The following is a 22,781-nucleotide window of genomic DNA, read 5'->3' as shown; positions in this document are numbered from 1 at the left end:
GAGTGCGATGGAGGCCTGGACTCCCGAGGATGATATCAACCGTGGTGAGTCATCCCTGCGGCAGCAGCTCTGGAGGACTCAGCCCGGGGCTCTGCAGCAAAACTCCTGGAAAACAGGCCTGGAGGAGAAGGGGCATGGCCTACCTGGGGCATGTGAGGGGCCCGGGGAGGAGTAGGTGGCCACCTGCTGGAAGTGCGCACCCTGCAAACGCGGCTCCTGAAAACTGCCAGGCTCAGCACAGGAGCAGGGAGGCAGGCTCAGGGTAGACGTCTGGACCAGCCAGTTCCTAACTGTTCCCCGGGGCCAGGGATGGAAGGAGGGCAGAGAGCGGGTGGAGGCCATGGGGAAACGCTAAGGAGGAAGCCTGCACCTCAGCCCCCTAATACACACACGGATACAATCACACACACACACACACACACACACACACACACACACACACACACACACTCATCCACAGATTCACACTTGTAAAAGCAAACTCATACACACACTCTCACCAATTCACAACACATCCCCACACACCCAGATACATATATCCAAACACACATTCACCCACTCATGCAACCTGACACTTTCACATACTCACACACACATCCACCCACAATTCATTCATGGACACTCACACACTCACACACACTCACCTGCCCTGATCCATGCACTCACACCAAAGCAACTCAGACTTAATTTGTTTAATATATTGGTTCCAATTACAGCCTCATTTGAAAAGGATTCTGCATCTAAAAACCAACCCACCAACATTAAGCCACCCATTAGAAAGCTTTCCAGGTCACAGACATTGACGTGGGAGCGCTGCCGGGCAGATATTTGCCAGGGACCAACAGACAGTCTGCAGCCCACACTTCCTCTCCAGCTACCTCTCTACCTCTCTAAGGGCCTGGAGACCTCTGACTGCACTTCCTACACACAGGCTTTCCGTTTCTCTGATGTGGGCATCTTTTCTGTATTTTCTGCCTTGGCAGTAAAACCCTCCTCTCAGAATATCAGATTAGGGTCATGTCTTCACACAGCATCTAACCCCATTAACTCATTCTCTTGGAAGCAATGCTAGAAATGGCTGAGCAATAAATATGCACTGCCGACCACACAGGTGAGACGGGCGCTTGGCACAGAGTCTGGCGCTGGTAGGTGCTCGATAAACGTTAGTTTTACGAACGTACGAGGAATGTGGAATGATAGCTCGTGTGTGTTGAGCCCTCGCTGTGTCCTGGGCACCAAGTACTTTACCTGCAGAGCAATGGTTTTTACCCTGGCTGCACAGAATCACTGGGGAGATTTTTTAAAAATACTAATGTCCTAGGCCCACCCCCGGAGATGCTGATTCACTTAGTCCAGGAGTGGCCTGGGCACCAGGTCCCCGAAGGATGCTGACTCACAGCCCCCAAGTTCTTCACAACAACCCCACTCTTACTGTTCCCAGTCCACAGATGAGGGAACAGAGGCACAGAGAAGTTAAATAACTTGCCCAAGGGCACACAGCTATAAGGTCACAGAAGTGGCAATTTTAGACCGTTATCTGTCTGATGTGAGGAGTTGAGTGTCCCTCTGCTCCTCTCTTCTCCAGGAATGTCCCCTCAACACAAGGCTGATCCACTCCGGGGAGCACACCGTGACTGTCCCAGCCCTCAGTGACCTGGGGCCCGTCTGCCCCTCTATTCCTATTGCCGTGCTGCTCCTCCCTGCTGCTCTTAGCATCAATACTCAGCACCTCCCTATCAGAAATGGGGCTCTGCCACCAGCGAAGGACAGTCTCTCATGGGCTTTATCTTCCAAGCAGATCTGGGAGGGAACTGGGCAGCCACTGCTCTCATCTTGGCTGACCTGACATACTTTCCAAACTGGGAGAAGGGTCTCCAAGCAGCACAGTGTGGAAGAGGAAGACTCTGCCAGCTCAGGCTTCAGATCCTAGCTCGGCATTTAAAAGCTGTGCAACTTTGGACAACACACTTCACCTCTCTGAGCCTCAGTTTCTACATATGTGACATAGGAACAATGCCACCTACTACAGGGGAGAGTTTTGAGAATAACCTCATATAATGGACATAAAATACTAAGCAGAGAGCCTAGCCAAGCAAACATCAATAAAGCACATTGGTGGTTGATATTGTGATTACTGTCAATGATATTAGCCTTCTTTATCTCCCCTGAACAATTGTCTATAATTGCCGAGAAAGGTAGTTGTGTGCAATTTTCCCTCTGGGTCTCAGTGTTCTCACCTGCAAAATGGGGTGATATGATGACCTCCTTCAACTAAGTTGTAGTGAGGGTCAAATGTAGGTCTGAATGTAGGAATGCTTTGCCAAGTGTAGCCTGCTCAGGTATAAGGAACAACTGACATGGACAGAGGGTTCCAAACAGGTGTCTGGGGGCTGAGAGTGCTGTTTTCCCCAGATTAGTGAAATTTCAACTTGCTGAAATGCTATATGGCCAACGTTAACTTCTTAAGCAGAATTTCCTGCCCCAGCCCGGGAATGGCTTGAAAATGGGGCTGACAAAGAGAAGGTGGAATTTGAAAACGAGTTTGGCACCCCTACTCCATCCCTTCCTGGCCCCAGGGCAAGAAGCTATGGTCAGGCTAACCACAGCTGCAGGAAGAAACATCAACTAAACAATGATAATAGTGGTCAATGCTCACTGTAGTGACCTCTGAAATGACAGGTCGATGTTCTAAACCCTGGAACCTGTGAGTGTGACCGTATTTGAAAGAAGGGTCTTTTGCAGATGTAATTAAGGATCTTGAGAGGAAGAGATCATCCTGGATGATTCAAGGGGGCCTTAAATCCAATGACAAGTGTCCTTATAAGACACAGGGGAGACCTGACAGACAGAGGGGGAGACGACGTGATGGTGGAGGCAGAGACTGGAGTGATGCAGCCATGAGTCAAGGAACGCTGACAGCTCCCAGGAGCTGGAAAAGGCAAAGAAGGATTCTCCCTTAGAGCCTCCCCAGGGAGGGCAGCCCTGCCGACACCCTGATTTTGGACTTCTATCCTCCGCAAGTTTACCAGTTTGTGGTCACTCATAATAGCAGGCAAGGAAGCTAAAACATTCATTGCTTCCTGTACGTCAAGTCCTATTCTAAGTGCAGTACTCGGACTGTGTCATTTAATACAATAATCCAGCGAGAAAGGTGTTCTTATTACCTCTATTTTATACATGAAGAGACAGAGGAGCAGACGGATGACGTCACATAACCAGTAAGTGGCAGGGACCAGACGTGGACACAGACAGCTGGGGCTCATGCTCCATAGCCCATCTGCTTAACCACAACACCAAGATTCTCGAAGTATGCTTCCTGGACCAGCAGCAGCAGCAGCCCCACTACACATACAACCTGCTACACATACAAATTCTGCCTCAGAAACCATGCAATGGGATTCAGTACCCTGGGCTTTAATGAGCCCTCCAGGTGACGATGCACTCTTGAGTCTGAGACCTACTGCCCTATGAGGTGCTGCTGAGGTGAGGGTGGCGGCCTAAGACTTGAGCAGAGGACAGCAGTGGGGGATCACGGAGTAGGAGACGGAGCAGGCAGCGAGCAGCAGAGAAGTCTGCTGCAGGGATGGAGGCCCGGGCACAGACCCCAGCAGGACCCCAGCTGAGATGGAGCTTCCCTCTGATCACAGCATAGTCAGGGCAAACGAGCTAATTCCCAGACAGGCCGATGGGAGGCTGAGTCCCCTTAGTGACTAGATTCCCCTGATTGACAACAGGAGGGCCCTAGAGCTTGGGGTAGGGGGCAGCCAAGTGGCCCCAGCTGCGGGACGGAGGCCAGCAATCTGCGGGATGCAGAGAGTCTTGGGAGGTCCAGCCCAGGGGACCTGGGCATGTCGGTGAGGGACCTGCAGCCATGAGGAAGCTTGTGGCCTCCAAGGGAGCTGCTCCCAGAGAAAGTCTGTCCCAAGCAGGAAGAACCCACACCCAGAGGGGTGGTGACAGCTACTTTCCTTGCCTCCCCAGCTCCCCCTTGCCCTGCCCTGTGCTCAAGGGGCCTGAAGGCTCCAGAGGAGTCCACTCCAGTCACACTGGAAAGCTGGGCCTCAGGACTGACTTCTAAATGCCTCCCAATGAGTCACTCCATCCTGCCAAGAAACCCCTCCAGGGTAAGTTTCCCAGGAAGCTCCAATTCCTCACTACTCTGTTATTATCTGTTTATTTGCCAGTGTCTCCCCCAGGCCTGTGAGCCCTTTATGGGGCAGGCATCATCTGTTTCTTGTTTATATCTCCCAACTTCATCCCCACTCCTCTAGCACAGGGCTTGCCTGGGTTAGGCAAAAATTGAGCATTGAAGGAGGAATGAATGAATGAGCTTAATGGATCCTGGAGAACGTGACCGTATGCCTGTCTGGCCCATCATCTTTATTGTCATCAGTACATACAGTCGGTACAGTCTCTGTCATCAATCACAAAGAACGCCAATGAGTGCCAGCTGTTGTCACGGCCATCCCACCAGCACCACTGAGCTCAGTGCTCGCTCAGTAGTCTCGCTCGCATCTGATCCCACTGTTGAAGTATAATATAGTATTAATAGCCACACAGAGGCCTGATGGTAAGTTCTCTGAAGGCTGCCATGTTCCATCCTTTTGGCTGACCCTTAAGCAGGAGGACTCTGAATGACCAGTCTTCTGAGAAGTGCCTGCCCTTAGCTCTCACCCACCGAGATGAGAGTCCGGCTCTAAGACATACTGGCCTCTTAGACTTCAGACTGGATTCCAGCTGCTCCACCCACCTCCTCTCCAAAAGAAGGGTCTGGGTGGGGACTGTGAACAACAGATGCTTCTTACACTCTGTTAGGTTCTTGAGGTTTGGCCTTGGGGAGGATGCTCAGTCTATCTGGGAATTAGGGCACGAGCTGGGGCCACTGGGCAAGAAGGGATGGGACAGGCCAGCCCTGGAGATCCTGGGAGCAGAAGGGTAAGATTCCTGCTCCTCACTGCATCCCCCACCCCCACCTCCAGCCCCACGAAGTAAAGCATTGTGGTGGGAGGGGCATCAATGGTGGGAGAAGCTTGGAAGTAATCCTGGAGCTTTCTAAGTCTCTAAATGAGGTATGTCCTTGGGTATTTTTTGAATTCTTTGTCATAGTTGACACCACATGAGCCATTAAGTGTCTTAAAGAATTGCTAACCACATGCATTGATTCAGTCATAATTTACATTGTACCAGCCCCGAGAGAATGAGGCCACAGGGGAGGATGGGTCCCGGAAGAGGAGGCAGGAGCGGACCTCCCTGTCTTTCACTCTATCCTGGTCCCAGTCGAGGGTTCTGGCATTGTTCACGACCAGCATTGGGCCTGGGCTAGACTCTGGAAGATCAAAAGGACTCAGATTCTGGTCCCTGAGTAGCTCTCAGCCTAGTAGAGGGGGCAAGACACCAATACAAAGAGCCCTGGTACAGATGCCTGGACTGAAGAATGGGGTGATAGAGGTGGGCCTGGAAGGCTTCTTTGCACAGCCGAACGTGGTGGAATGAGCCCAGCATAAGCAAACCCATGGAGTTAGGAAAATGAGGGGTATGTGAGTGGTCCTGGGGGATGAGAGCAATGAGACTCTTAGGTAACCCCTAATATTAGAGCAGAAAGGAGAAATTATGAATCCAGATAAATACAGATGTAGACGGGTGAAGCCAGCATCAGCTCATGTAATCTCAGGACAATTTGATAAGGTGGGGACTACTGCCCTCCCATTTTGCAGATGAAAAGACTGAGGTTGAATGCAATCAAGGCCACAGAGCTGGTAACTGGGGTCATTGAGACTCACACATGAGTCATCTGAGGTCCTTTCCAGCTCTTTCCACTCTTAGTCACTTTTTCATTTGGGAGACGGGAGCCAGATTAGGGAGGGCCTTGAATGTCAAGCCAAGGAGACTAAAATTTATGCAACAGGCAATGGGTGCCTTGAAAGGTTTCTGAGGAAGTCTGCCACTGACCATTTTAGGAGGCATCACTGCTTCACCTCGAGCTACTGCCCCGGCAGTCAGGCCCCTTCCTTTCTCTTGCCAAGGAGAGGGTGGAATTGGGCGATTTGGAATGTGGAGCGAAGGCGGGAGTTTGGCAACAGCAGGAGACATACTTTCCTGCAGCCTCTCAGCGCTTGGCATGTTATGCCCTGGGCAAAATCAAGCTGCCCTGGGGACGGCCCGGGGCGTCCTAACAGATGCACTTGTGTGAACTCAGTGGGGCAGAGAAGCAGCCGGCAGAATGAGCTCATGGCTTCAGCAGGCACTGTGAAATCTCGCCTCCACTGACAGGGCTGCTGGAGGCCTAGAGAGTTGGGGTCACCTTCAGAGCTGGGAAGGACCTCCATCCAGCGTCCCCAAGATGAGAAAACTGAGGCCCAGACTGATGATGTCAACTATCCAGGCCACTCTCCCCCATCACCATAAAGAAGGTGAGGATGGGAAGGTGCTTGGTACACAGTAGGTACCTACTATGGGAATGAATGTATTCACGTCTGTAGTAGGGGCCTCTGGCCCACACATATGACGACTCTATGGGAGTCTAGTTTCCATCTAGTAGGGGAAACAACACACAAAACTTACCCTATAGCTGTTACCAAACACACTGCTTCTTTCTACAGATCTTCCTGCTCAGCTGTGCAGAGACCTGCTCTCTGCAGGATGTTGGAGCCCCATTTGGCTCTGAAATGGGATGTGAGTTTAAGGGAACAGCCAGAACAGATGGTGACCCTGAAGTCATATTTTGAAACAGGCTGACTCTTGTTTAATCTAGATGAAAGTACAGCTTGATGGCCTCCAAATGTTTGCTGGAGGAAGAGCCTGTGCACCTCCAGAGTAATGAGAGCGAGAATCAGGCCTTCCAAGACGGGTACCCAGGAGATGACCCTAACTGGAGACCCGAAACTGATGGTGACCTCCAGGGGACCCAAGGAGGATGAGCTTGGAGCCCTGCCCAGCTGATGCAGGGGAAGGACACGGAATTCTGTGCCAGGGAGACCTGCACACCGGACCTCATCCATCACTTACTAGCCAGTGACCTTGGTTCCTTAACTGCTCAGTTTACGTTTCTTTCTCTGACACAGAGATGACAATACCCAGCTCTCAGCGTGGTGGCACAGGGTAACATCAGGTGTTGAGCACATCTTGTTCATCTGCTCATTCATTCATTCACAAATAATCTCAAGCACCAGCCACCACATGCCTGGCACTGCTAGTGTGTGAGATTCATGGGTGAACAGGACAGATGTGTTCCCTGCCCTCCCGGCGTGTAGGCTCCAGCACTGAGCTCCTGGCTGGGCAGAAGAATCGCTGGAGGGCTTTAGAAGACTGATGCCTGGCTCCACCCTAGTCAGGATCTCTGGGGACGAGGCCCAAGCCTCAGTATGTTTTAAAGGCTCCCCAGAGATGCTGTTGTACTCAGGGTGAGGTTCACTGTTTTGGGGAGAGCTCTTTTCCACCAAGGGCTGGCCGTCTCAGGCTCTACGCTGAGCGCCTCACACAGCCCAGGAAGTAGGTCAACATGTCTACACACAGCAGCACTTGGGAATTTGAGGGCAGTGTGATACCACCCATCTGGACAACAGAAGGCCCAGTTCCAGACGCGGTTCTCCTCTGTTTTAGCTGCATGACTCTCATCATGTCCCTTGTTCTATCTCAGCCTCCATCTTCCCATCTGTAATTTAGGAGATTCAGAATAGATGATCCCCAAAGTCCAACATTTTCAGGGTCCTCGAGGTTCCCAATGGGTTTTGATGGGAGCAAGGTGTTTGGGAAACCTGAGAGCCCAGTCAGAAGGGAGCTTAGGAGCCCCAGCTAGCCAAGAGGCATGAATGGTCAACTGTGCCTTCTCCCACAAGGAGCCACTATGCAGCACAGACCACACTGGTAGGAGGCTGCCTCCAAAGGGCGATTTTTAGAAGAAACCTTGAACTTGAGTGGGACTGGCCAGTCTCCCACCTGGTTATGTATGAACAGCATTTTTCACATTCCACCCAACCTTCCCATCATGCACCCTACACATTTATTCCTGGAAAGGTAAATGCAAATCGAGAGAGGGACACTTCTTACAGCCACGAGCGCACACACACACACACACACACACACACACACACAGATCTATTCATTCAGCTAGCATTTATTGAGCACCTGCTGTATGGCAGCACTATTCCAGGCACCAGGGATCCAGCAGTGACAGAGAGACAAGTTCCTTCCTTCCCTCATGGAGTTGACAGTTCTAGCAAAAGGGCTGAGGAGAGCAGTGACCTCCAACTTGTCAATTGCAAAAACACATCAATAGCCTCTTCTGCACACAAATGTGTCAGGTAACTATTGATGGAGGAAATGTTTACACAAGAATGGATTCTGGCACCTGCTACAATAATTCCAAGTCTCCCGTCAACAGTTGGGGACCTCAAATCTGTACATAACATCATCTCTACTAAACCATCCTACCCTCAGAGAGAGGGGACCCTATACTTGAGGGCCTGAGTCTAGCCAAATGTGGAAATTTAATTAAAGCCTCCTGCTTTATCTTTAAAAGCACTTAAGTTTCGCAGTCTACTCTATACTAGTTGTGAGCTGTTTAATATAAAAATATTCTAATTTCCCAGTTGTTACTAGACTCCCCTAGTTACCAAACGCTGAGTAAAATGGATGAAGGAACTAAATAATGTGGCTTTGCATGCCGCTGTCACACAGCCAAGGACCCCGAGAACACCCAGCTGGAGAAGCAGGTCTCTAAATGAATGGCCAGAATGGGAGAGGATAATGTATCACCCATCTTCCACCATCTCTAAAGGAATTGCTCCCCGTGTAAAAACATCTAAAAACTTACCACCCGGGTTACTCCCCCTAAGACCTCTCTGTCCCCTGGCAAGAAAATTCTGCATTGTGCTTGTGGGTGCAAGTTCTGAATACAGAGATCCAGAGAGAGACAAAAATCAGAAGAGATAATACCAGATCTGAATAAGCCTCAGAGCGGGTCCAACTCCTTCATTTCAGAGACAGGAAGAAGCTTTTCAAAGGCAAGACTAACTCGAGTCTAATGGCAAGGGTAATTCTTGGAATCCTTTCCCCATGTGACCTCCCTGACCTCTCAGCCAGACAGCTAGGATGGCCTGGGAGGCTCTGGGTGGCCGAGGTAGGACCAGAGACTCTGCGTCGGCTCAGGGCTCTGACTGCAGCCTTTCTTCCCTACCATTTTATGGCAAGTCTCTTACCTACACTTTTCTTGGGCAACACTAAGGTAGAGACCCTGTGCCCCTGCCTGAAGCCATTAACTCTCAGGTAAGTAGAGGCAAGAGCAGAGCAGAAAGGAGCACCCAGAGGCCCTCAGCCCATGGACCCTGGACAATGAGCACTGGGCAAGACCCAAGGGACACTGGAAGCCAAGGCGCTCACCCAGGACCAGACTCGGGAGAGCAGCTACAGAGGTTCTGTTTTCATGCTTGGAGACCCCCACCCTCCAGTCCAGCCTCTCCCTCAGCCTCCCCTCCCTCACCATGCTCAGAGCAGCGTTAACGGCTTGGGACACACACGGGCAGCTGCTTCCATCCTCTCCTCATCCTGTTGCTTCTCTCTGGAACATTCCACTTCTCCTTTAACCCACCAGCCTCACCCACTTTCCTGGCTAAATCTAGTCACCCCTCAGATCTCATCTGAAATGTCACTCCTTGAGGAGACTTTCCCGACACCGCAGTACAGATTAGAGTGGCCAGATGTTTGTTTCATAGCTCCCTGTACTTCTTCATAACACTTTTTATGGTTCATAGATATTTATAGAGTTTTTGGTACAAACTTTTACTAGTGTCTTTGTCCCTCTGCAGAGTCTAGGCTCCATGAGGGTGGGAATCATGCCCAGAATGTACCACACTGCCTTGCAAACAGTAAGCAGTTAATAAATATTTATTGAATAAAAGTAAATGAACAAATGAATGAATGGAAATCCTAGCAGGCTATGACAGGCAGGATGGACATTTCTACCAAGAAACTTTGGCATTAATTCTATCCAACCCACACACCCATGCCTGCAAAGTCCTTGCTTAGCTCTATTTCACATTTCCCGGATAATAGGAATTATCGGATTTTGGCTGTTTACCTCCTTCCAGTGGAAGGTCAATGATTCTGAACTCTAAAGATGAATGGCATTGACCCAGCACTCCCCGTCCTTGGAGAGATGGACTTGCACGTGAATTCTGATGGAACAAACCAGGGTCAAGCAATGCTGAGAGAGGCCACGAGAGGGTTTGGGGACCACGTCAGTTAGCACTGAGTTTGAACCTCATCACCACGACTATTCCCCTTCACTGAGGGCTCATGGTGTGCCAGGTACCGTGCCAAGAGCTTTGGGGACATGACTTCATGTACTCACTGCAAGAACTCTGAGACAGGTAGTATTATTTTTACCCTACAGATGAGAAGACTGAGGCTGGAAGAGGACTAGTAAATTGTCCAAGGTCACCAGCTAGTGCATGCAAAGCTTAGAGTCAAACCAATCCACCTAACCCCATAACCCCAGCACTTGACCACCAGGCTACAAGCCCCATGTTGCCCAGGGGCCTGGGTGAGCTGCAGATTCTGATGCAGCAGGTCTGAGCCGGACCTGGGACCCTGCCTTTCTAACAAGCTCTCTGGTGGTGCCGAGGCTGCTGACACAGGGACCAGACTTTGATCACTAACTCTAGAAAAGAGAAAAGGAGAGAGGGGATTTCAACAGGGTGGGGAGAGTATTCTGGAATGTGGGGCAGCACTAGCAAAGGTGGGAGAAGGGAACATACTCAGTAAATTCAGAGACCAGTTCAGGGTAGCTGGAGCCAGGGCACCAGGAAGGATGGGAAGGGAGAATACGCCTGGAGCTCCAGCCTGAGGACAGTGGAATTTAAGGTGTTACAGAAAGCAGGGAAGTGTTCTAAGAAGGATGACTGCAGTGAAGATGCGCTAGAGGATGGAGAGACGAGAGGTCTGGGAGCCGCTGTGATGGTCCATTAGTGAGTGTGACAGGCCTGAACCCAGTGGAGCACAGGGATGGAAGGAAGAGACTGCAGGGGCAGAATCAGTTTCTTTGAAACAAAGCTACAGCACTCTTTCCAGGTGCTAAAAATTTCTCAGCCATCCCACGCACTACAGCGACAGAGCAGAGATTACAAATCTGCAGGCAAATATAAACTTAGGTGCACTCAGTTCCAACAAAGTCTCAGATAAAACCACACTTAGAAATGGGACCCACCAATCAGTTCTTCCAACTGGCCAGAGTCTCCGTAGTGACCCAGCCTTTTCCTCTCTTTGTAGATTAAATATCTGAGTCCAACAGTGGAAGTCACTTGGTCAAGCTTCCCATGGAGGGCCCAGGCCCCAGGAATCCTACCACTAGGTCAGTGCCATGCACCTTAGAGCGCTTCCTCCAGCAGAGAAAATGAAGACATTCAGCTGTAACTTAATATCAGCCCAAGCCTGCAAATATTAAACAAGCAAAACCAACCTATTTCTTAAACTGGAAGTTCATATTTGAAAAAGGGATTGGGGGAGACCCTGAAATGGAGCCATCTACCCTAGACAGTTAAACCTGAAACAAAATTAGAAAATGTGTCACATGGAAAAACTCTGCAGTCAGAAATGGTTTCTTTTTTCCCTCCCATTTTCTTTCTGTGGGAGAGTGAGTAATTTGGCATTTTAACTAGACAGGGAAAGAGAGCAGCTGTGGGCTCCATTTTGTACAAACACACACAGTTGTAGGGCACAGTCCTGTATCCTGACCTGTGGACCGGGATGTCAGTGAGGGATGGGAATGGGGCTGAGTGCTGCTGGGTTGAATCACCTCCCCCAACTGCCACCAAGTTTGGGCAAAGTGAACTCAGATATCCTAGAATGTTCATGCTAATCATGCTTTTTAGGGTTCACTTTGCCCAACTCATTCATTTCTTGGATAAGGAAACTGAGGCCCAAAGACAGACAGCGATTTGTCCAAGGCAAAAAAAGGGCAGGGGAACATGAAAGCTGAGCCCCCGTCCAGGTTTCCCCTGTGCCTTCCTATTGCCACACTTGTCTCTAGTGTACTGGGGCCCCTCTGTGGCTGGTGGTGACCTGGATGAAGCAGGCTTCCACTGGGTTATTCGTTCAACAGGCATTACCTGAGTTCCTGCCAGAGCCAAGCATGGTGCTAGGTACTGGGGGAGAAAAAACTCGGTCTGGACTCTCAGGGTGTCCCCACAACATCCCAACCACTCTGGGGGCTGTGTGGTTTGAGATCGGGCTGTGAGAACGGGTATTTTGGGAGATAAGGCACACTGGTAGGACTTCAGAGAGTCTCAAATGCCATGCTAAGGAGTGTTAAAATTATTTTCTATGGCTGCCATAACCAATTACCACCAATGAAGTAACTTAAATCAACACAAATGTACTGCCTCACTGTTCTGTAGGTCAGAAGTCCAGCACAGATCTTACCTGGATAAAAATTAAGCATATCGTGCTCCTTTTTCTGGAAGCTTCAAGGACAAATCCATTTTCTTGCTTTCTCCAGGTTCTAGAGGCTGCTTGTATTCCCTGGCTTTGGGCCCCTTCTCCATCATCCACAGCAGCAAAGACAACTGGTCAAGTCCTCCTCATGTTGCCTCCCTCTGACCTCCTCTCCTGCCTCCCTCTTCCACTTTTAAGGGCCCTTGTGACTACACTGGGCCCATCTGGGTAATCCAGGCTCCTCTCCTTTTACGGTTAGATGACTATTAAAATCAGTTCCTTCTGCAACCCTAATTCCCCTTTGTCCCATAACCTAATGTATTCACAGGTTCTGGGGATTAGGGTGTGGACACAATTGGAGGGCCAGTACTCTGCCCACCACAGGTGGTTGGCATGGGAAGATGCAGAGGGTTTTAAGGCAGGGAGTAGCATATCAGAGCTGGTTTCACAGTGCAGCTCAAACTTTAATGTGTGTGTGAATCACCAGAGATCTTGTTAGAAAGTAGATTCAGAAAAATTGCATCTGTGAGTGGGACTGGAAATTGTGCTGCTCTGCTAAGTTCCCAGGTGATGCTGGCATTGCTGGTTGGTGGTCCACACTGGAGAAGACTCCTGTGGCTGCAATACGGGGTGGGTGGGTGGGTGGAGAGAACAGAGGCCACGTGCTGCATGCTGAAAATAAAGACAGAATAAGCCAGGCACTGAGACTGTACAGCCAGAAGGGGAGAAGCAGCTGGCTGACCCAACTTCAGGTAGTTTTGTATGTGACTCTGTTGAAACTGCCTGGATTTAGGTTCAGTTTGTCATCAGCTTTTAGACTCTCTGTTCTACAGGATGCAATGGTTAGAACTTTCTGGCAATAGAAAAGCACACCTTCACTTTTCTTTCATGAAATGTATTCCATCCCTGACGTATCTGTTATACCCAGCCCCTGCTCCTACCCCACTTTGACTCTTCCACCACCACCATCATCACCATTACCACCATCATCACCATCACCAGCACCAGCACCACCACCACCATCACCACCACCATCATCGTCACCACCACCACCATCACCACCAGCACCACCACCACCACCACCATCACCACCACCATCATCGTCACCACCACCATCACCACCACCAACACCACCATCACCACCATCATCACAGTGGATGGCTGCGGGGGGTCTCCCAGCAGAGCTGGAGACTCACATAGACTCTGCTATGGTCCAGGGTTCCTACTGCCGGGTTTTCACTAAGATTGCCACAGTCCCAGGCTTTGAATGATTCATTCATTAACGTATTCAAATGTTCATTGTGTCTGTTCGTTGCCACGACAGACGCTGAGAAAACATGGATAAATAACATAGGGTTCCTGCCCTCAAGGGACTCACAGAGATGCAGGAGCAGAAAGGAAAGAGATACTGAACTGGGTTTCACCAATTACGGGTCCCATGCTTCTTTCGTTACTCTTCACAGTAGGAATTATTGTCCCGATCTACATATAAGGAAAATTAGGATAAGAGAGGTCCCTGGCCCCAGGTCACTCAACAGGAAGTAGCAGAATTGAGGTCTGAACCCAGGACATGGGATCCCAGAGCTCCCTCTGGGGTCCGGTGGCAGCTCTGCCACTAACCTGTGCCACAACCACGGACAGGACCTGTCCTTTCTGGGACTCAGGATCGCCACCTCTGAGAGGAAGCCGCTGGACCGTATGGCTTGTTCTCAACCCTGGCTGGACTTAAGATTTGCACAGGGAGCTTTCAAAATCTGCCAAAGACTGGACCCCAGATAAATTAAGAATCCTAGATGTGGGGAGGACTGGTCATCAGGTTCCTTTTGAATCCCCACAGTGATTCTAAGGTGCAGCCAGGATTGAGAACCAACAAGTTCCTTGTGACCTGAGCTCTGGCATCATAACTTCCTGCAAAACCCTCTTCTCCCCTAGCCCAATCACAAGGCATGTGTCAAATGGATGAATGAATACTTGGGAGGAGAAAGGAATCCCTGACTCCATTCAGCTAAGGACAATTTGGAGCAGTAATGCTGGCACTGTCCGTTTAGCTGCTGTCATTTTTTCCTTTTGGTTAGGCAAAGGTGGGGTGACCTAGATATTCTCAGAGACTATGCCTTTCCAAAGAATGCAATGAAAGTCTTAAAAAAAAATGTGGAGGCACTAGATCCAATAGATTTTTTTTTTTTTTAGGAATTTGTGCTTGGAGATAATCACAGAAATGGTCAAACACAGAATAGGGTCATCACAATAGTGTTTATGCTAGTGAACAACTGGAAACAGCCTAAAGGCCTAAAAGAGGCCGAGTTTAATTATGGGACATCCACAGAATGAAATACTATTTCAATTACAAAGGATTTAGGGAAGAACATTTAACATTCTAGAGGAAGTGTCTAGATGATCATTAAGGGAAAAAAAACACCAAGCAATAAAATACAGTGTACAGAATGATCTATTCACATTATAACATGTGTGCACATTTAGGCATGGAAAATAAATTTGAAAGATGGTCCACCAAATGTTCGCAGGGTTTATCTCTGAGTCATGAGATAATGTGTGACGTTTTTAAATGTCTTTTTTTTCTGACCTAAATTTTTACAATGACTATTATTTTTATTATCAAAATCTTTTAATGTAATTGAAAAAAATTAACCTCCTCTTTCAGAGCTTGCTTACCTCCCTCTGCCTCCCCCAGCTTCTGGTGGAAGTGGACATCCCTACTTCAGTGATGTAGAGGCTTGCTTGTACCTGCATTAGGACACTCAGGACAAGCTCCATAGCATTCAAGCCAGCTGCTGCACACTGGTCTCTACTACTGGATTGTGAGTCCCTCCAGGATGGGCACTGGGTCCCATGTGGCTCTTTAGTCACCCCACCACCCACCCCAGAGGGCCTCAGAGAGAGCAAGCTGCCAGGAAACAGGGGAGGAAGACAGAAATCTGTAATTGTAGCCAGAACACAGAACAGGGCAGGCAGATTTAAGGACCTCAGCAGACGTTTCCCTTGGGAGGAGGCCAGGTGCAAAGCCCCCCTGGTGGTGGAGGGGGCTTTTAAGCTGGGCCCCATTTGAACTCCTCAGTGATCGGAGGGCTGCTCCCTGCAAGCCAGACTACAGCCAAGCTCCCCAAACCCAAAAAAGGAGCTCCCGCAACACCTGAAGTCAGGGGTCCTGCTCACGCAAGAGAGATATCACGGCCCTCAGAACAGTTTTCTACCCTGCCCAGTCCTTTAAGTCATCCACGGCAGGGAACAAGTGTGAAATGGACTGGATAAAGCTGGGTTAAATTGGATTGGATTGGATTAGGCTGGGTTGGGTTACATTCAGTTGGGCTCAGTTGAGTTGACTTGATTCTGGTAGGGGATAAGGGGTAGGCTGCACTTATTAGGGAACCTAGGCCTCACGTGTTGCCTCATTAGATCTTGCCCAGGAAGAGGTCTGGGCCTTCCCCAGGTTCTGCTCTAACCCAAGACTTTTTTCTCTTGAGTTGGGAGAAGCAGAGGAAGCTGGTCAGTCAGTCAGCAAACCTGGCCCCTCCCAACACCTCTGACCCGTCTCTACTTCACAAGTCTCTGTGTCGACGGCAATGGCTCAGGTCCCACAATCTGCTGCTCTGGCTTTGAAGCCTTAGTTGCTCATCTGTTTTCCTTACTGCATATTAATGTCTTAAATGAATCTTTACTGTAAGATGGCCTCCCTTTTTGTAACCCTCACCTACCCACCGACCACTACAACACTCCCAGTATCCAGTCATACCATGAGATTTGATTAAATCTCATGTGATTATCATTATGTGTAAATCAATCTATGCTAAAGAATTTATGGCTTAATGAAAGAGGCAGGGGTAACTTCCAAGCCTTACCAGATTTTAAAACATATTAAAAAGCAACAATTATCAAGACCATATGGAATTTTTTAAAACAACACATATGCATAAGAAAGTGACAAACAGAATAGAGATTCCAGGAAAAAAATTTATATCATTAAAAGAAAAATTTTATATGATAGGCAGAAGCAACACAATAATGGAGCAATATTTCACATTTTAATTAGTATTTCAGGACATCCTGGGTACCACTTTGGAAAAGAACTGATTTGAGAATACACTCTCATAATCTATGTAACTGACCTAATCTGTGGTCCATTTTAAATGGATCACACTGTAGACATTCAAAGAAAACTCGAAAATAAGCTCATATATTTAGTTAACACAGAAAAGATAAATGTACAACTTCTGACAAAATGAAGGTTTTCAGGAATAAGATGAGTGGGCATAAGCTAGAAAATAAATTGTTTATACAATTAGATGAAATGAAAAAAAAAAAGATCAAGAGCAGAGTAACATCAGTATAAATTCTAGCCTAACTAGTTATTAAAGTTATTAAAGAAAAGTAAACTAAAAGCCCCATAATGTACCCTGATTACTTAGCCATGGCCACTCTACAGTTGGCAGAGCCATAGAACTGGGATGACTTAGACACTGCAGAGGACATGGTAAACTGGCACACTCTCTCTAGACTACAGGCTGGATCTGCCCACCCATTCCCTCTTGGATTCACTGGAAGAGTCTGGGGAGTGCCAGCTCTGCCCCAGGTCCTGTGCTAGGTTCTGGGATTCAGACTTGGACGAGGCAGAGTCCTTGCCTTGCGGAACTCCGAGTCGCACGGAGGCAGATGGTGCTCATAGCCCAGTCTGAGAAGCCTCCACACTGAGAGATAGTGATACACAGTGTGAGCCCAGAGCAGAGACATCCAACATGCCTGGCAGAGCAGGAGGGCTTCCTAGAGAGGACTCTTAAAGGATGAATGAGGCGGGTGCCAGGTGAACAAGGGGAAAGGCATTCTCCAAAAGGGACTGGCCCACACAAAGACACAGAGGTGAGACATCGAATATCTTACCCAAAAACATGCCAGTGGTTGGTGTGAGCCCAAGTCAAGAGGGATTTTGTGTAAATGCAGACTCAGAGGTAGGTGGAGACCAGACCACAAAGGGGACTTGGAGGCAAGGGGTATGACTCCACCCTAGGTACCCCGAGAACCCAGCAAGATCAATTCAACTAGGAACCAGCATGATTCGATTGTATCTTAGAACGAATCACCTAACTATATAATAAGAATGACCCAAACAGTTCTGTTCTTTGATGGGCAAATCTGCTTGGGGGAACCTAGTCAAAGGAAATAATCCAAAAAGAAAACAAAGGTCGTTTGTCTGGAGATGTTCCCAGCAACACCATTTATCATAATGACAAGATGGCCAAAGTCCAAGTGGCCAACTCTGGACACATGAGGCATGACCCACACCCTCAAGGTCTCTCCTAGGAATGAGAAAGAAATAAACATACTGACAGTACAGGGGGAGAGTGGCTGGTGCCTGGGAGACAGATGAAAGGCAGTGAGGGTTTAGTGATGAGAAAGCTCAGCTGGGGATCTAGTGAAGGCAGTCTGGAAGAGGTGCTATTTAAGCTGGGAGGTAGGATTAGGCCTCAAAGAGAAACAGAGGATGAGAAAGTATACTCTAGACGGGGAGATTAGTTTACACCTTGTGCAAAGTCCAGGAGACTGCAAAATCTCAACTACACAAGGGGAGCTATGAGTGATTCAATGTGTCGGGGTGTTCAGCCTTCACTCTGCTATAAAACACATAAGCAGAACATTATGCCACCACAGGCAATCCCAACTTTAGAGAAAACCAAAAATTTAGCCAGTAATTAAAACATTACAATCATTTATACTCATCACAGCTTCTAATGGTATGTGAACAACAGTAGTGCACTACAGGTTGGGGCATAGGTAAGGTGGGAGGCCAGTGATGTGAAATCTTAGGTGTGATTCACCTGCTTCTCCCTCACTTAGGAAAGCACATCAACTGGCCACGAGCAACAGTGAGATGATTAGAGGGAAAATCTGAACCTGCTCTGATTAGTATTCAGAATTTCCCCCAGAGAAGATCTACAAATGGCCAAGAAGCACAAGAAAGGATGCTCAATATCATTAGTCATTATTGAAATGCAAACCAAAACCATAGTGAGATACCACTCAGGGATGCCACTAAGACGGCTGTAAGCTAAAAAGTGGAAAATAAGCGTTGGCATGGCCATGGAAAAACTGGAACACTTGTACACTGCCGGTAGGAGTGTAAAGTGGTTCAGCCACTGTGGAAAACAGCTTGGGAGTTCCCCGAAACTTAAGTGTGGAGTTAAGGCTCTAAATTCCACTGCTAGATATACACCCGAAATAATTCAAAACAAATACTCAAATCCTTGTACACAAATGTTCATAAAAGCACTATTCATAATAGCCAAAAGGAGGAAACTACCCAAATGTCTCTATCAATAGAAAAATGGATAAACAAATTGTGATATATCCATATAGTGGAATATTATTTGGCCATAAAAGGAATGAAGTACTGATACATACTACACCATGGATGAACTTCAGAAACATTAAACTAAGTGAGAGAAGACAGACACAAAAGGTCATATATTGTATGATTCCATTTATATGAATTATCCAGAATAGGCAAACCCATAGAGACAGAAACCAGTTCAGTGGTTGCCATGGGCCAGTGGAGTGGGGATGTGGTAATGGAGAGTGACTGCTTAATGGAAATAAGGTTTTCTTTGGAGTGATGAAAATGTTTTGGAAGGCAGCTGTGCTCACTACTATACCACCAACACCTTTGGAGTGATGAAAATGTTTGGAACTAGAGATGATGGCTGTACAACAATGTAAATGTACTAAATGCCACTGAATTGTACACACATAAATGGCTAGTCTTATATGAATTTCTTCTCAATAAAAAAAATCAGGATATCTAAATGTCCAATAAATATAAGAAAAGGATATCAATTTAATAATCAGGAAAATATAAATTAAGACTACAGTAAGATTCTAATATGTACCCATTAGAAAGGCTGAAATTAAGCCCAGTAACGAGACCAAGTGCTGGTGAGGATGTGAAGAAATAGACTTTCATACCAGGTTGGTGGCTGTGAACCTTGGTACAACCATAGTTGAAGGCATGCTGGCTTGTTCATCTGGAGGATTTGCACACCCTGTCACCCAGCACTCCCCTCCTAGATGTAGAACCAACAGAAATGTGTGCCTATGTGCACCAAGAAACATGTACAAGAAGGTTCAGAGACATGCTACAAATATTAGCCCCAAATGGAAACCACCCAAATTTTGAAAAAAATGGACAAATAATATACAGTAAACTAATACAGTGGAATATTATGCAGCAATGAAGATGAATTAACTACAGTCACATGCAATAGCATAAATGAATCTCAAAACTAATATTCAGTGAAAGAAGCCAGATACCAAAGAAGACATTCTGCATGTATAATGTTCAAAATCAAGAAACTTTAGAATTTGGGGATACATGCTTAGGTACTAAAGTTATTTTTTAAAAGTAAGGAAGCAATCACCATAAGACTCAAGGTAATGGTTATCTCTGAGCAGAGGGAGGGGATAATCACAGCCAAGGGGCACAGGAGAGCGTCCAGGGGCTACCCCTTTTCTTGACCTGGTTATGTGAATGTTTGCTCTGTAGGAAATCATTGGGCTGTACTTTTGTGTACATTTTTCTGAATGGATGTTATATTTTACAATAAGACAATTTCAAGAAAAGGAAATAATTTGCACATACCAGTATTTTGTTATCAGAAACAAATTACTTATGACATCACTGCGCCTGTCCCCACAACCTCTTTATCTTCTAAAATAGCAGGCATTCCAGTGACACTGTAACTTTAATAGGTCAGCCATCACTCATTAGGGGCACAAGGATCGATGTGGGGGACAGGGTCCCATTGACAAAAGTCTCTTTAAACAGGGTGGGCCAGGAAACCCTCGGGAGCTGAGAAGCCTTGAGACTCTGGGCCTCATCAGAAGCAGTTTCTGGAGTGATTGTGAGGTTTGGATGAATGAAGTAAGAATGTATCACATCTCTGCCCCCAACGTATGAAGTGGTTTACAAGTGTTAACCTTATTAATTTGCATGCAAGATTTGGTTTGCAGGAGGATATTTCACCAGTCTAGAAAGATTCTCTTCTGAGTCCCAGAGAGACACTGAATATTCATCTGTTACCTATCGGTTGCAAATGGCTCCCTCCAGGCCCTTTCCAGCTCCTGAGGGTTTCCTGGCACTCCCTTTTTACATTATGGATGCGAACAGGACTTCCTCTGTGTTAGAAGAACAGCCCTGACCTGTCATCAAGGGATCCAGCCTACAAACGCAGAAGGAAAAAGAAACACCAAAAATTTCTTTCCCTAGAACCTCCTTCCTTTTGGGGGTAAAAGTCTGCAACAAAGTCCACAAAAGACCACAGAACCTGAAGCTGCCCTCTGCCGCTGAGTTGGCAATACCCTATATCACATGCAAAATTGCAGCGTTCCAACATGGGCCATGGTGCTGAGAAGCCAAAACTGCACTCCAGCTGCCCTTTCATCTGCAAGAAATGCCAGGCTGGATGCTCTGGCAGGAAAAGCTGTCATCTCGTTTGGGTCTTGCGCTCAAGGAGACAATAGTCTGGGCTGTCCCAGACTTCCTCCCTCACACGAAGAGTTAACCACGACCACCCAGGAAATCCTCAGTTTCCTTCAGAGTGGTTGTTCCCCGCTTCTCCCCACACACTTTTTACATTGAGACTGTGTACTAACCTCTTAAATCCGAAAGAGGTCAGAGGCTACTTGGAGAGCATAGTTCTCCTGCAAAGCTGCTTGGGAAAGAGCTGAGCAGGGTGGGATGGGAACCTAGAGATCTGGGCCCAAGTCCTGCCTTTTGCACAGGACAGTTCTTAAGCCTCTCTCACCCTGAGTGTCCTCTTCTGTAAAAATGCCTGCTCTCCAACACAGCTATTGGGAGGATCAACCTGCAGTTTCCATCATTTTATTTTGTGCCCAAAATGTGCCACGGTGGGGAAAGTATGTTATTTCTGATATCGCTTTTAGTCTTCATAGCATCTCTAGGAGGAAGGGTGATCTAAGTATTCCCCTTTTTCGGATGGGGAAACTGAGGTACAGAGTGGTGAAATTCATTGCCCAACAGCACCTAACCCAGCCACATCTTAAATCTATTTTACCTCAGACCCCAGTAGTCACACAACCGCCTCTGGGTCGTGAGGGGTCAGGGAGTAATGCCTGGCAACAGAAGACACTACAACCCCTGGTTCCCAGTCCAAAGCTCTCTCCATCACCCAGGCAGCCACTGCCCGTGATGGATGGGACTCTCCACATAACTCAGGGCTAAGTTAGGCACCAGAGAATTCAGTCCAGCGCCAGGTGTCTCCGCTAGCGCTCATGCTTCCGCACCTGTGTACGGAGTGGGCACCAGACCTGCACTTACAATCCGCCAGCCAGCACGCAGGACCTGAGCGCGGGCGCTAGGTGAGCGGGAGCTAACTGTCCCCTCAGAGCCGCTGGCGCTGTCCCTGTGTTTCTAAAGTCCGTCTCTGCCGCGCCTAGCTCAGACACCTCGGGTGCCCGGGCAGTGCTCCACCCGCTCCAGCCGCCCAGAGACTCGCGTTCACCCCTCGAACCCCCTGCACCGCCCGGGGAAGCCGCGGCAGGACCGCTAGTGCGTACCAAGCGGCGAGGACTCCCTTTTATGTCCAGGAATGAGGCGCGCACCGCAGCCGCGCCCGCCGCCCAAACCAACTTCCCTGCGGCACGAAGGCAGCCGGTGCCACCCTCAGGCTGGGCCGCTTACCTGTCGTGGAGCGGGTCCAGGTGACAGCATGGAGAAGCGCGGTGACCGAAAGCAGCAGCAATAGGCACCGGCACGGCGCGTCCCTCCTGCGAGGAGTGGCCGAAGGAGAGAAGGTGAGGCGGGCGGAGGGGCCGGGGGGCGCCGGGGCGTGGGGGAAGCGAGTCCTACCTTGGCGCCATTTCGCAGGTCTGCGAGCCCCCTGAGGGCACCGGGCCGCCCAGCTCCGCGGACGGCGACCTGGCGCTGCGCGAGGGCCGCTCACCCTTCCTGACGGGAACAAAGACAGCGCTGGGCAGGGGCAGCGGCGGCGGCGGCGGCGGGCAGGATCCCGGCCCGGCCCGCGCCCTGAAACTCGACTCCGCCGCGCCCTGCGCCACTCCGCGCGCCGCGCCGCGCCGCGCCCCACCTCGGGCAGCGCCGCAGCGGCGCACTCACGCCCCGGGGCTCCCGGCCGCGCCGACAGCCTGCCCACGCCCCTTTCCCCTCAATGGACGCGCGCCCGCCGCTTCCACCCCGGCGGCCTTGTGTAACCGAGAGAAGCCCCGCGTCCGGGCTTGTCAGGGTCAGCGGGACATTGCTCCCTCCAGCCCTCACGTCTGGCCCTGTCCAGGCTGCCCCGCCGCCGACAACGAACTTTTTCAAGGAC

At 48.9% G+C, this 22,781-nt stretch overlaps 1 protein-coding gene across 4 annotated transcripts in view; it reads right to left on the bottom strand.

Moving 5' to 3' along the window:
- Window positions 1-22,738, bottom strand: part of COL15A1 (collagen type XV alpha 1 chain) — a 97,489-nt gene extending 74,751 nt beyond the window's left edge. For 2 of the 4 annotated variants that reach the window (XM_074361892.1, XM_074361893.1), the window contains exons 1-2: window positions 22,304-22,733; window positions 22,136-22,221 (exon numbers count right to left, since the gene is read on the bottom strand). In XM_074361892.1, coding sequence (XP_074217993.1) covers window positions 22,136-22,221; window positions 22,304-22,314 — 97 coding nt within the window. In that variant the 5' untranslated portion in view covers window positions 22,315-22,733. Of the gene's footprint in view, window positions 1-22,135; window positions 22,222-22,303 lie in introns of all 4 variants that reach the window. The other 2 variants (XR_012506447.1, XM_074361891.1) reach the window with 2 other exon arrangements.
- Between the last annotated feature and the right edge of the window lie 43 nt (window positions 22,739-22,781).

Source organism: Camelus bactrianus, chromosome 4, assembly GCF_048773025.1.
Source record: "Camelus bactrianus isolate YW-2024 breed Bactrian camel chromosome 4, ASM4877302v1, whole genome shotgun sequence".
Taxonomy (NCBI): domain Eukaryota; kingdom Metazoa; phylum Chordata; class Mammalia; order Artiodactyla; family Camelidae; genus Camelus; species Camelus bactrianus.
Note: the sequence above shows the minus strand (reverse complement) of the source record. Positions and strands in the feature narration are given on the sequence as shown.